This window comes from Podarcis gaigeae (assembly GCF_964106915.1).
Source record: "Podarcis gaigeae genome assembly, chromosome: 11".
Lineage (NCBI taxonomy): Eukaryota > Metazoa > Chordata > Lepidosauria > Squamata > Lacertidae > Podarcis > Podarcis gaigeae.
Genome location: NC_139687.1, coordinates 40,578,509 through 40,593,952, shown reverse-complemented (window position 1 = coordinate 40,593,952; position 15,444 = coordinate 40,578,509). Strand labels below are relative to the sequence as shown.

Genomic DNA, 15,444 nt, shown 5'->3' with positions numbered 1-15,444 from the left:
TGTGGCTGAATGGTTCATGTGTCCAAGAATTTGGTCAGTTGCTTGCCTTCGGATGGACTTGCGCTCCCTGTACAGGAGTAGGCGGGCACTCCAGAGGTGCTTCTAGATCCAGCTTTGTCACTGGAAGCTCAGGTAATGTCAGTGGCACCTGGATTTCAGGGAGATGCCTTTCAAATTGCTGCTTCCATTGAGAGGTAGAAAAACACGTCCCATTTACAGAAGCCTCCTAGTTTCAGACATACCTAGCAATTGCAAAGCATTTTGGGACATTTCAGGTTTCTATTTAGACTTGATTGAAACTGGGAGCCAAAAAAGGCAGAAACTGACAGGCTGAATCCACAACACCCCCAGATGGGATTCTTTGGCATTAACCCCAAAACTGAACAGAATAATAAAAACCATCCACAGTATAAGTGATGCATAGCTCTTCATATACATTCCAGAGCAGTTCCTGCTTGTGTCTGAAAGCTTTTGACAGTCACAGGTATGATTAGCAATGGAAGTTGGGGGCACGGAAAGCTTTGGATAAAAAAGCATGGTCCAAAGAAATACCAGAACTCACTTGCATCATAAATACAGGGTTCATTTTCTCCCCACACATATATAGCATTCGAGCAGCAAAGGGGGCAATCCTGTGCACCATTTATTGGAAGCCAGTCTCACTCTGTTCTGAATCACTTCGCACATTAGTGTGACATGATAGACATGTTTAGAATAAGTATCAGGAATGTATTTCACTAAATGCTACAATCCTTTAAAGGCCCAGGATCAAGTTTTGGACCAGCAGAAGACAACAATGTTGATGTTCCCTATCTGAGAATGTGTTCCATATTCACTGATCACACCGTTCATTGTACAGTATCAGACACCTTCAGACTACTCTTCCCTCTTTGGAAGTTTCCCAGTACCAGGAGCAATTTATTTTCAGTCCTGCCCTGTATTGGAATGCAGGCTCACTCCAACCTGTCTGCTTTTGCTGATTCCAGCCTCCCAGCAATCCCTTTGTATAGAATAGGCTAGTCAGAAATTTACTTTCTCATTGGTTGTGCCTCTTCATGAGTTCATATCCTCGATCTAACCCGTTTCCCCTCCCTTCCCCCTCTTTGCTTCACCTTCCTGCTTTCATTAGTGAATTTTTACTACCTTGGGGGCCTCCATATGTTTAGACTTTAGCTTCCACCCCCTTCCAGCCACTGCCTTTTTAATTTTCTACACCAGGGTTGACTGACCTGTGGCCTTCTGGTACAGTGGTACCTCGGGTTAAGAACTTAATTCATTCTGGAGGTCCGTTCTTCACCTGAAACTGTTCTTAACCTGAAGCACCACTTTAGCCGCGCCGCCAGAGCATGATTTCTGTTCTCATCCTGAAGCAAAGTTCTTAACCCGAGGTACTATTTCTGGGTTAGCGGAGTCTGTAACCTGAAGCGTCTGTAATCTGAAGCGTCTGTAACCCGAGGTACCACTGTATTGTCATATTGCAACGCCATCAACTGCAGCCAACATAGCCAATGGTCAGGGATGCTGAAAGTTGCAGTCCAACAATATCTGGAGGGTAACACGTTTGCCACCCCTGTTCTACACAGAAACCCCAATCCAGTATTATCTGATGTTGATCTCAGCTGTTAACATCTCCAAGTTATACCCAACTGAAAAACATAAACTGATCAATAGCTTTATTTCGATTTGTGACCCCATTGCAAATAAAAAAATGCGCAGGGTAGAGTCTGAAATTCAGTGTGCTGAGCAAATCCCTTGAAGAGGGAAATGTGTGGACAATTGTGGAAATTAATTAGTTTTGCTTTGTCGGTTCCAATGTTATTCCTATTCACAGGGCTCTGTGTGAAGTTTTCAAGATTGGGGTAATTATCTTGTCCATTGGAAATTCCACTCTTCAGGTAGTTTTAACCCATGACATTCTTTTCAGAATACAATGACTCATTAGGTTGAAGTATTTTATAAGATGTGTGTTTTTCCATAGAAAAATAATCATCACTAAAGGAGGTTTTGAATTAGCTTTGCTGGAATCCTTTGAAAACCCAGTCTCTCTCTGTATGTGTACAAGGGGGGGGGGGAGGAGAGAATCTGAAAAAGGAAGAGAATCTTAAAATTGCAGTCTAGAACACATTAGGAAATGTATGGGAGATCAATGAAGAAAACAAAACTGACTTTAAAAGCATGCATTCACTAACTTTTTTACAAGTAGAAGTCTAGATGTGTACAGTGGTACCTCGGGTTACATACGCTTCAGGTTACATACGCTTCAGGTTACAGACTCCGCTAGCCCAGAAATAGTGCTTCAGGTTAAGAACTTTGCTTCAGGATGAGAACAGAAATCGTGCTCTGGCGGCGCGGCGGCAGCAGGAGGCCCCATTAGGTAAAGTGGTGCTTCAGGTTAAGAACAGTTTCAGGTTAAGAACGGACCTCTGGAACGAATTAAGTACTTAACCCGAGGTAACACTGTATATAAAAATGATTAGCACTCTCACCTGGGCTTGGACTTGCTTCCCTTTGTCTCCCGCAAAACTTCCAGACTTGGGACCCATGATTGTGACTTCATTTCTCACCAATGCGGCTTTAACTCAAACTAAAATTCTAAGACACTTGACTTTCTTAAACAAAATGAGTTCATTAGCCAACCTAAACAAAATGACAGCCAAACTAAAATCACTGCTAGAACTTTGCTAAAAGCAGACCCACTCTACTTCTCGCTGTGCTACAACAAACTGTACTTATTTCTTTTCTGTTGCATTTTCCCCATGTAACTGCTAACTTGTTGTCCTTAGGGAATGTGATGGGATGATGAGCTGCTTGTGCGTAAAAGCTTAGTCCCCCAGAGTTTGGCCTGATTATCAAAGCTCTGTCTATAGCGGAGCCCCTTAAGCATGACTCCCTCAATCGCTGGCAGAATCCGACAGTGGGCGTTTGCGGAATCTCTTCCAACATAAAAGCTCCTTAACGGAAACGCGTCTTCTGGATTCTCGGCGCGACAGTTTCCGGCGAGGGGTGGGTGTCCCTATAGGAGGTCCTGAAACTTCCCCACTGTTTTCGCTGGAAGTGTCCCTGAGCCATCCCTCCGACTCGCTTTCCCTTGGAGCTCCTTCTCTCCCCCTGCTAGTTCCCTCCTCTGCTGCTGAGTCTCTCCTAGCCTCCGTGAGCCCTTCCACCACCTGCCCTTCCGATGGCAGTTCCCTGACAGGGAAGATGACATCTTACATGCATTCTGTACAGTTTCCAGACAGTCTTCAAAGACAGCCTCATGTATAGGTCCATTAATTTTCTAAGCTGGAGCATCTTCTAAACCAGTGGCTCCCAATTAGCTAATTATTGAGGACCCCCTATTTTTCAAAAGCCAAGCCACAGACCCCCCTACTTTCTATGGTAGTTACCTGTGCAAAGCATTTTTTTTGAAGAAAATGTGGGGTGGCCCCTAATAAGCAAAGGATCTTTGGTACAGTAAAAAAACAGACCATTAAATTTGTGATATTACCACAACTTGCCTATCCCCAAACAGTAGGAAAAACTTGTCTCCACTACAACTGAATTTAAAAAAGCAATTGTGTCCCTAACTTGCAAGTGTTCTATATGCAGAAGGCTATTTATAGGAGAGAGTATTCAAACATGCTCTTCTTTACTTCTAATCTGAGATGGTAAAAGGTAAAGGTAAAGGTACCCCTGCCCGTACGGGCCAGTCTTGACAGACTCTGGGGTTGTGCACCCATCTCACTCAAGAGGCCAGGGGCCAGCGCTGTCCGGAGACACTTCCGGGTCACGTGGCCAGCGTGACATCGCTGCTCTGGCGAGCCAGAGCCGCACACGGAAACGCCGTTTACCTTCCCGCTGGTAAGCGGTCCCTATTTATCTACTTGCACCCGGAGGTGCTTTCGAACTGCTAGGTTGGCAGGCGCTGGGACCGAGCAGCCGGAGCGCACCCCACCGCAGGGATTCGAACCGCCGACCTTTCGATCGGCAAGTCCTAGGCGCTGAGGCTTTAACTCACAGCGCCACCTGCGTCCCTGCAATGGTACTGCAATCTGAGATGGTAAAAGGTAAAGGTAAAGGTACCCCTGCCCGTACGGGCCAGTCTTGACAGACTCTGGGGTTGTGCACCCATCTCACTCAAGAGGCCAGGGGCCAGCGCTGTCCGGAGACACTTCCGGGTCACGTGGCCAGCGTGACATCGCTGCTCTGGCGAGCCAGAGCCGCACACGGAAATGCCGTTTACCTTCCCGCTGGTAAGCGGTCCCTATTTATCTACTTGCACCCGGGGGTGCTTTCGAACTGCTAGGTTGGCAGGCGCTGGGACCGAGCAGCGGGAGCGCACCCCGCCGCAGGGATTCGAACCGCCAACCTTTCGATCGGCAAGTCCTAGGCGCTGAGGCTTTAACCCACAGCGCCACCTGCGTCCCTAATCTGAGATGGTACTTTTTAGCAAAACTTTGCAGCAGATGGTTCTGCTAACTGAGGGATCTTGCACCTTCAAGACATAGGTGTAGGCTTGGATAAGGCTTGATAAATTATTGGTGAAGACTGAGTAGAAAAACAGCTGGAATTTTGTGATGTTGGCAATAGTTGTCGTGGCAAGACAGTCCAGTATGCAACCTGAGGGCCGCACACAGCCCTTGAGGCCTTTTTTTTTTTTTTTTTTGCAGTCCTCAGCAACATTTGATGCCTCCCATCCACCCTGCAGCCCTCGTGTGGGTAAGCAAGTTGGGCTTCGGGAAGGAGGCAAGAGGGCTTTGGCAGGATCCTAGAGTCCCTCAATCTCTTTCCCAAAGTCTAGTTAGCATAGGAGCAAACTCCTGGGGACCGAGGGGGCTTCAGTTCCCCCATAAAATATTTGAGGGGGCCAGGTCACCCCAAAGTTGATGGGCACTTGCCATTCAAATGGTGTGTGTACACCATGTAAGGTGATTGATTATGTGGGGCAGCGTTTACCTGCCCCCCCAATATTTTAATCAAGTTGGCACCCCTGCTAGATCTGCACAGGTTGCTGATTTGTTACTGGGCCAAGTTATATTAGCATATACCGGTACACCCTTAACTAACTTGTAAATTAACTAAACATCCTTAACTAAACACCCTTAACTAAACATGTAAATTAAAATGCTACAATGCTTACCTCTGGATCTTTGGCATGAGAAGCAGGACAGGCAAGGCTAGCATGCACTGAAGCACTTTGTTTACTGCAAGGATGAAAAGTGCTGCTTGCTAGCAATCATGTGGGCTGGGATTCCTTACATTCTACGCGTTCTATGCTCTCAGCTGCAACACCAAATTACAGTTCCCAGATGCCATTTCTCCCTACAGTAAGTAACCTCTGGCACCATTGCTTTGACAGTAGCAGACAGCTGGATAGACACATTCTCTATTGTCTTAATTTCCTTGCTTGCAAAGAAGGTGGAGAAAAGGAACGTGGTATTTCCGTGTCTCCTTGGTTTTTTGATGACAGCAGCAGCCTGTGTGCTTTTCCTCTGCAAATGAGAAATGCCTACTTTCAATGGATTCATTCAAGCCTTCTATGAACACACTGAAGAGCACTAGCCACCTGTTTGCAGCAAAGGAGGAATAACCTTTCCATTCACAGTCTCAGTCAAATGTGACCTTCACACTAAAGCTCCACATTTCATGTATTAAGTACTGCACATCAGTTTTAAACACCTTACTATCAAGTTATTCTGCCTTGCACACAGGGCAGCAAGGGATAAAAATATTGCTGTTTGGGCATGATTCATGACAAAGTTATACTAATCTACTTCCCACATACAGCTTTCTCCACCCACCCTCTCTCGATTTTGCTAGGATTTAAACTGTGAATATGTACTTTCCTTCTGATTTTCTTCTTCTCCTCCAAGCCCCAGGGCATTCCCGTTGCCTTACTGGGAAATAGTCCAAACACTCCCATGCTCTTGTCATTCCAAGCCAGAATCACGCAAATGTCTTCGTAACTGTTCATATCAGGAACGTGGGAAGAGAAAGCAACACCTGCAGCTGTGGAGTAAACCAAGGTTTACCCGGCTTTCTCTCTTCTCTTCAGCCACAGCAGATGCTGTAACTCTCAAGCCGTTTGACTTCACCCCTGAACAGTGGCGTAGCGTGGGGGGTGCAGGGGGGGCCGGCCGCACCGGGCGCAACATCTAGGGGTTAGGGTTAGGGGGCGCAAATCCATGGGTTAGGGGGCGCAAATTACTTGCCTTGCCCCGGGTGCTGACAACCCACGCTACGCCACTGCCCCTGAAGTCTTCAATTGTCTTGTGAGACAGACAGATGCCAACAACAAGAAGACCCTGCTTACCCTCTAGTTCAGATGGCAAATATGGTATCTTGCATTCAGACTCTCTGTGCTTTCTTTATAACACTGAGAGGCAGGGGATGATTGGAAGTTTTAATTATTTAATTTAAACTATTATTTCAACCAATTCATTCATATTTAATTAAAATAATTATTGTAATTATCTGTTGCAGAGGCTTAGCCCCCTTAATGGGAATGTAAACTGAGTGGTTAATCTGTTTAAAAGTGGGCCATTCTGCAATTGCACCAGGCCACATGGAGAATGTGAACCCTTGCCTTGGACACAGGACATTGTAGGGCTACAATTCTTATGAACTATTCCATGAGGAGCGCTGCTGCTTCCACTTCATTGCACAGGAGTGTTCCTCTGGCACAATGAAACCGCTCTAGTCTGGAAGCACTCTTTTAACTAGTTTATTCCACGTCCCAGATGAGGGATTCCTCATCAGAGGACGACCTGAAGGCCCCATCATTACATGAAGCCCTGAATTAGGCTCAATATGGGGGTGAGGAACCAGGATTCTCAGAAGAAGCTAAAGAAGGAATGTCTGCACCAAGGGAGATTCTGACCTCTGGCACTGAGGCAAAAGAAGTCAAAGCCTGAGGGGGAGATGGCACCTCTGGGTGAAGATAGCTGATAGGAGTCATCTGAGGTCAGGGGTTGAGTCAAGCAGCTCCAGCTCAAAAACTTTAATGCTAGGCTGGAAGAGAAACACCATCTCTGTGCCAGTCTTCTGCTTCATCTGCTATCTGCCATCTAATCTGCCTGTTGTGAACCTGACCTGGGCCCGTCTTGCCCATGTCTTTATTTGCTCCTCAATTAAATGAGGAAGACAAACAATAAAAATATTATTTATGGAGTGATATGAAAGCAGAGGTAGTATATGTATTGCTCAATCTTTTCAGGTGCTCTGCTGCAATTCAAAGAGGAAGAAAAAGAAAATTATGGATGCAAATCAAAGGAACGCTGCAGAGATTACTTTCCTTTTGTGTTGTTTAGAATTCCAATTAATTTTGTTCAGTTGATGTATTCAGATGTGTCTCGCCTAGATGCACTTCAGGATAGTCCTACTTAAAAAAATATTTATATGGGAAACATAAAATTCCTTTAAAAACAAGTAGTAACTAGGGCACTTTTTCCAGCCTTTAAACATGGTTTTATTGAATTTCACTAGTGAGCTCTGAATTCCATGCAGAGTGGGGTGGCAGCATCTATAACTAGCAAGGAAATAATCATATTTCAACAGTGTACTGTCACCAGTAACTGGAATAGGGCCTCCCACCTTCTGTAATTGCTCTGTATAGGGCTTGAAAGCTCTCCTACAGTTTCGGGCCACAGGCCACAAATCAGACAGAATCATGCCATGGTTTCCTTCCCACTCCAGATTTTCTCAGGTGTGTAGCTTCTTCAAAATGGTTTCTTCCACTGAAAGGTGGGAAAAATTTACTACTATGTCTCTGGGTGATTGTTGCTGCTTGGATTCTCAAAAATCTGTGTCATTTAGTGGGGTTTCAAGTAGAATTTGGTGAAACCATCATTTTATGACACAGTAGAATTGGGCCCTCAATTTCCCCCCAAAATGCCCCTTCTCTTAGTGTTCAAGCCACAGGGAATTGTTGTTTGCCCCTTCCAGCCGGAGCTGGACCTGTTTGGTCAAATCTGAAAGCTTCTTAATTTTAGTTGAGTAATTGATGCCAACCGCCAATGCTTCATTAGCTGTTTCAGTGACTTTGGACAACTGGGTTTCCTTGCGGTCAACTCTGGCCTCCAGCAGCTCGTAAAATATTTTCACAGATCTTGAAGAAGTTGTCAGACAGATCTGACAACAGGAAATGTATCGCCTCATCCTTCTTTGATAATCTCATGCCCTTCAATGCCATGGTAGGGCCTTCTTCCTCCCCTGAAAGCTCCGGGGTAGCCAAAGTATCTCTAGGTTCAAAATACAATCTTAAGTTTCACTCTTTAGTTAGCTGCATAGAGATGCTGTGTAGAGATGCTAATGTGAGGTACCGTCAGACAATTCAGAAGAGTGATTGAAGGATGATTTGACGCAGTGAGGAGAGGCGCAACAGAGTTATGTTGCCATCTTCATTTGTTGATACCATGCCTCCTAAGTGTGCACATTCTTTCACGTTCTTGGCATAAATGAGAGATGTCTTAAGACGCCCATGCACGGTGCAAGTAACTCTTTCTTGCACTGAAATAAGAAAAAATCCCAGGCTGATAAGGAAAAGGAGGTTAAATTTAGGCAGATAAACACCACTGGTTTCAGCCACTAATAAGCACTTTCCTAAATTGCAGCTGAAAATTAGATCATCCTAGGTAACAACTGCACTAATATAAATTTCTGTGCTGGCAAGTGTAATATTTTTACTTGTTTACATAGCTGGCCACATTTCAAATCCGCATGTCTCTAAGCTAATCCGCATTGTAATATTAGGTCAGACTTATATATAATTTAACAGTGTTTCTCCCAAACTTTAAGTGCATTATATATTAGAACACTCGGTCGCTGGCTTCCAAACTGTGGTTGCATTGCAGCTCTGATGCAGCACCTTCCTGTACAAGGAACCAATGCACTGCAAGGCACTGTTGGGTATTACAATAGCAGGTGCTGCAGGTCTATAGCTGACAGGCACCTAGCACAATGGGAGGCCAGATGCATGCTTGCATTGACAGTAACAGTATGCTGGCAAAAGGTCTTTCCTATTTCATGTTGGTTAATGCAACACTTCTGCACATTCCCACTTCTAGTGGGCTGACAGTCATTACAACACAAAATCAGTGTATAGTCCCTGAAACACAACCAAGCTTTTCAGCCAATTCTGAAATGTAAACAAATTTACTGTATACACCGAGAACTTCTCAAGACAGAAATATTTCAGGTTTGCACCCAGATCCAAACAGACTTGCTTGCAGTGCACAGAGATTTCAATTAATGTATTTTTCCGTGTATAAGACTAGGGTTTTTTTAAACCAAAAAATTAGGTTTAAAATTGGGGCTCGTCTTATACACGGGTAGTGCTGAGGGGGTCTCAATTTGGAGTCCCCCAAAATAAGGGGCATCTTATACATAGGGCCATCTTATACATGGAAAAATACAGTATGTCTTCCTGCCTGCCAAATAGAAGGAATAAGCAGTTCCAATAAACAGTACACAATGTTCATTTTGGAGGTCAGATGTGGGAAGATGAAGAAGCCGCTGAAGCTTTCACCTTGAGTTGCTGGGAGAGATAGTTCGCCATGATATGACTTTAGATATAATATTGGGAGGTTAACTGTGCTTTAGAAAAGCTCATTAGATAGATAGATAAACTTTATTTGCATTAGCCAACGGCCATAGCAACATAAAACAAGCAATATATACAATTAAAAAGACAACAATGGGTAAAAAGGATAATCAAATGATCAAGATTATTGTTCAGATAGAGGCCCTTAATGTCACTGCACCCTTGATAAGCGCGAAAAGCTCATATTTCGACGGTGAGTATTATTTTTGAGCTTTGATTGTTTTAGAATCTGAACTACGTCAGATGTCAGGCTTTCAAGAAAATGTAAGGCCTTGGGGGCAAAATGATTAGTTAATGCTTGCTAGCTGATCACCTATAATTCTGAAGCACTATTCCTTAAGAACTGAAGAGTTTTGCCTCGGGACATCCTCAAAAATACTTTAGGTTCAGGTGGGGAACCTGTGACCCTTCAGATGTTGATGGACTAAAACTCCCATCAGCCCCAGCCAGGACAGCCAAAGGGAACTGGAGTCCAGCAACACAGATAAGAAGGCAAGAGCCTTCTGGATCAGGCCAATGGCCCCTCTGGTCCAACATCCTGTTCTCACAGTGGCCCACCAGATGCCTGTGGGAAACCTGCAATACTCTCCCCTCCTGCAGTTTCTAGCAACTGGCATTCAGAAGCATTACTGCCTCAGACCACAGGAACTCATGGAATTGCATTATCGAGCAGGCCAGTTTTGATGAAGTAGCAAACAGAACATAAAAATCTGGTATTATTTTAAAACAAGAAACACTGCACAGTTGAAACAAAAGGCTGTTGTCTGGACCCGTGGCTTAATATCCTTTCTTCAGAAAATACTGTGCATGGCTGAATGTTTTATGTCAACAACCTATTACGAATTCATCCATCCTCGTCGCTGCTACTCCATGCATCTTCATAAGCAGGATTCAGGCGCTGCTGAGGCCGCAACTGGAAAAAGAAGAGAAGATTCTATCAGCAATTCCATCTAGTCCGGCATTCTGTTCTCACAGTAGCCAACCAGACGCCTGTGGGAAGCACACAAGCAAGAGCACAACAGCATTCTGCCCACAGAACTGTTAATCAGATGCCCTGTCTCTGACAGTGGAGGTGTGGATTTCGGCAATCCTCTTTTAAAACCATCCAAATTTGTAGCAATCACTGTCTGCTGTGGGAGTTCTATGGTTTAACCATGTACTAGAAGTACGTTGGTGTCAGGGGTTCAGGAGCAGAGGCACAGGAGTGGGCGGAGATGGAGAGCGAGGAGGAGGAATCCGAGGGGGGTGGAGGCAGTGACAGCGGTCAGAGGGATTCCACAAGCCTCTCCAGCGAATCGGAAGATTCACAGAAGGGAGCGCCGATGGCCAGGGCAAGGGGGGTGCCAAGGGGGAAACCCCAGAAGGAAGGGGCCAGCGGGGACTCCCAGAGCAGCAGTTGGAAATCAGGACCAGCTTCCCCACCAGAGCGCAGTGGGGGGGAGGAGTCCCAGGAATCGGGACCAGTGTTCTCACTACCAGCGAGAGGAGATGAGTCAGGATTGACCACGCCTCCATCGGAGAGCGGGGAAACGGTCAGGAGGAAGGTTACCGGCTGGGCGCGCGCGCCAAGTTCAAATGTACAGGCGAGCGGCACAGCAGGTAGCCCGGATAGGGAGCCAGGTCCTAAAGCCCGCCGGAAGGAGGGGCAAGACTCAGGGGGGTCAGCGTCAGAAGAGTCCAGAAAGGAGGAAACCCCAGGGGGCAGGAGGACCCAGAGGAGGAAAGAACAACGGAAGAGGTGGAGTAGGGCTAGGATCTTAAACTGGTGCGGAAGGGGTGATGAGTCAGACGGGACTTCGCCGATCTAAGGTTAAGACGTAGGGCTGCACGCTCTGGCGTTGGAATGGAAACCAAACTTCAATAAAGACTTTTGTACATTACATCAACCTGGCGTTGGTCCTCTGTGAGCTGGGACCTAGAGGCAGCCCTGACAGTTGGTTTTTTTCTGCCCTGAATCTTCGGACTCCATGATTGCAACATTCAGCTTCATTGGATGAATGTTCATGAGTTCTTGTATTATGAGAGAGGGAGAAAAACTCCTCTATTCACTTTTCCCATGCCGTGCGTAAGATTGAGAGTAGCTCAGTTAGTAGAGCAGGAGACTCTTAATCACAGGGTCTTGGGTTCTAACCCACATTGAGCAAGATATTCCTGCATTGCAGAGAGTTGGACTAGATGACCCTTTAGTCGCTTCCAGATCTACAATTCTGTGATTCTATCCTGTCACCTCTTACTCACCTTTTCTTTTTTTAAAAACTTTTTTTGTGAACCACCCTGAAATATATGGGTATACGCATTGCTTCTTTCTGGGTGGACGCAGGGGTACACATACCCCAAAACAGTTTGTGAATCTTTGTACTTTTGTCCATTTACTGTATTTATTTTTCCTGATTTGAACAATAAAATGGTGATTTTCCTGAGTCAAAATGAGAGAACCCTTAAACATTTTTTAAGGAAAAAAAGCACTGGTTATAGGGCAGTAAACAACACACACACACACACACACACACAGACAGAGAGAGAGAGAGAGAGAGAAGACAATAAGACAAAAGAAACCAGTCTAAATAAAAATAAAAACAAAAACAGAGAAAAAGAGAAAAGGAGAAAAGGAGATGCAGAGTCCTCCCTCAAAAGCTTTGTCTCACAAAGACAGTGGTAGACTCAGCTCTCACCTGGGAGCTTTCCTTTCTCCTCCCAGTCTTTCACTCTGGAAAGTCTTCCATTTTCTCACCTTTTCTCTAAACCCAAATGCAGCAACCTTTCCTCATAGGGTGCCACTCAGTCCCCTTGATCATTTTGATTCTCCTTTTCTAAATGTTCTCCAACTCTTGAGGTGACCAGAACTGTACAGAGTATTCTAAATGCAGTTGCATTTGTGGAATCAAGCCAGTCCCCCCCCCCCTGCAGTTCTGCATGCATTTTATTCTGTATCTTAAGTTCTCAAGACATTTTAATTTCCCTGACCACAACAATAATATTATTTATTATTTATTATTTATAAAGGAAAGGCTAAATGCAGAAAGGAGGGGACATGCCAAGTGGATCTAGATGGACAGCAGGGCCAAAAAAAGAAGAAGGGTGGGGACAGAACAGTACTTTGCACATGTTGGGATGCATGTGATTTCTGTGTCCAGGGCGGCTGTCTACCAGCTCCATCTGGTACAAAGGCTGAGACCTGTCTTGCCAGAGTGGTGCATGCTCTACATATCTCCCACTTGGACTATTGCAATGCACTCTACCTTTGAAGGTGACCCAGAAACTACAACTAACCCAGAATGCGGCAGCTAGACCGCTGAGTGGGAGCGGCCGCTGAGACCATATAACACCAGTCCTGGAAGACCTACGTTGGCTCCTAGTATGTTTCCGAGCACAATTAAAAGTGTTGGTGCTGACTTTTAAAGCCCTAAATGGCCTCAGCCCAGTATACCTGAAGGAGCGTCTCCACCCACATTGTTCTGCCAGGACATTGAGGTCCAGCGCTGAGAGCCTTCTGGTGGTTCCCTCACTGTGAGAATGAGGTTACAGGGAACCAGACAGACGGCCTTCTCGGTAGTGGCACCCGCCCTATGGAATACCCTCCCATCAGATGTCAAGGAAATAAACAGCTATCTGATTTTTAGAAGACATCTGAAGGCAGCCCTGTTTAGGGAAGTTTTTAATGTTTGATATTTTATTGTGTTTTAAATATTCTGTTGGAAACTGCCCAGAGTGGCTGGGGAGGCCCAGTCAGATGGGTGGGGTATAAGTAATAAACAACAACAACACCACCACATAACATTTAGGATTCCATACAATCCCAGGACCTGGAATTCCATACTCTGATTTCTATTAACTATTATCTAATACTGATGTGATGGTTCTGCAGAGGAACACGATGTATCAGGTCCTGCATTACAGCAGCCTAAACTGAATGGATACCTTGTTCATGCTTATGGAGCTACAATCCATCATCCCAGCCATGTCAGTGAGAAATCTTTCTTACAATGACTTCATTGCTCACATGCAGGGATTTCTTCCTTTACTATCATGTGCAGAATATATCCCTTGTGTACAGATGCTCTAGTTTTCATCTTGCTCTACTAAAAAGCTATTTACCTCTTCAGAAGTATCATCAGGCTCTGGCTCTCTCAGAGATGGTACCCAGGCAAGGATATTGCCGTCTCTTCCACCGCTATAAAGTTCCTGCCATGAAGGAACCAACAAAAAGTCACAGATCAGTTACTGAATACTGAAGAAGGTGAGCTTGAGGCAAAATAGGAATTGGGGGAAGGGGATCTGGGGAAAGGAAGTAAATTATCCACACTGGAGTCTTCTCCCAATCATAGCAACTTCAGTGGGACTAATAGTGTGATCTTGAGCATGTTTATTCCCAAATCCCACAAAGGACAAGAGGACTTACTCCCAGGAAGTGCATTTAAGGTTGGATCTCAAGTCATTTGCTGCAAAGTCACGCTGACGCTAAGCCCAATTCTATTCGCATACCTCATAAAAGCAAAATAGTTGTATTGAAGTTGTAGATGAGGGGATTACAGGATTAGTCCTGCATGAAAATATAAAATAACTTTTAAAAAGTATAGCACCTAAATTACAATGCACGTGTGCAGTGCATAAACATATTCTTTTTTCTGTAGTAATTTTATTTTAAAAACACTGATAAATAACTTAAGTTTGCTGAATTTTTTATTTCCATCTACTTCATCTTACCTGCTTAAAGCATTTTTACCCTGCTATTCAGCCAAAAAGGCTCTCAGAGCAGTAGACAAAGAAGCAATAAACGAGTTTATTCTATCTCACTTATGAATTGACTTATGTTTACTTTAACTTATTCATGACTTGCTATAGGCCAAAGGTTGAACTGATGTTAATCAGCAGAGTAAAGCAAAATGAGGCCTAATTAACTAATGTTACGGAAATGACAAACGGGGGAGGGGGGGCGGCACATCTTTAAAGTTGTTACAATGTTACAAATATTATGCCTGAATACAGTGGTACCTCTGGTTACGGATTTAATTTGTTTTGGGGTGCCATGCACACCCTGAAAAATCCGTAACTAGAGGCACCACTTCTGTGCATGAGCATGGTGCACTTCTGTGCATGCAGCGAAACCCAGAAGTATATACTTCCGGGTTTGTCGCGGCTGTTACCCAAAGATTCCATAACCTGGAGGTTACGCAACACGAGGTACCACTGTATATTCTTTCGACTTGACAGGTCAGGGAAAATACCTAGCTTTATAAATTTGTAGAAAATCCATACTTTAACCGACTCTCCTCATTCCAACGCCATTTTAACTTTTAAAGAAAGGTGAATTTGGGCTCTACCTTTCTCCCTGAACCAAGAAGCAGGAAATCACTGTAGGCAGCAGGAACAGGGCATCCTGCCATAACTCCCCAAGCGTGAGAACACATACATGGCACCCCACCCAGGGAGTGACCAAGGGGGCAACAAGAGAGATCCGCAGAGGCAGTTTAGCAAGTCAAGTGTTCTGAAAGCCCACCTCCAGACAAGTCCTGAGGGCAAGGATATGTAAAGTTTCATTGTTCTTTTGGTGTTGAGAAAGGTGTCTCATAAAGTGACCTAATGTTGAACTTATGTAAGCGTGGTATACCCTGCCCCATTTGTGACATGCTTGTGATGTAGTGATGATGTATCAATGACGCTGCTCGAAGTGTATTCTGGGGGAAAGAGGGAAGTTTTAAAAGAGGATGTCACCCCATGCTCGGGGTTCTTACTCCTGTGGGGACCTGCTGCGCAACAATAAAGATTGTGGTCTACTGACCGCTGTTTTGCTCCAAATTACTTGGCTGGAACTTCCTTCTTTTACTGACTGCATAGACCCGCAGGGGACTTGCACCCCAATGAGC

General features: G+C 44.9%; 1 protein-coding gene across 5 annotated transcripts in view; it reads right to left on the bottom strand.

Annotated features, from left to right (window-relative positions):
- Positions 1 to 9,593: 9,593 nt before the first annotated feature.
- Positions 9,594 to 15,444, bottom strand: part of ERCC8 (ERCC excision repair 8, CSA ubiquitin ligase complex subunit) — a 47,468-nt gene continuing 41,617 nt past the window's right edge. For all 5 annotated transcript variants that reach the window (XM_083703646.1, XM_083703648.1, XM_083703647.1 and 2 more), the window contains 2 exons: positions 13,676 to 13,762; positions 9,594 to 10,493 (listed from right to left, as the gene is read on the bottom strand). In XM_083703646.1, the coding sequence (XP_083559772.1) occupies positions 10,425 to 10,493; positions 13,676 to 13,762 (156 nt within the window). In that variant the 3' untranslated portion in view covers positions 9,594 to 10,424. The remainder of the gene's footprint in view (positions 10,494 to 13,675; positions 13,763 to 15,444) is intronic.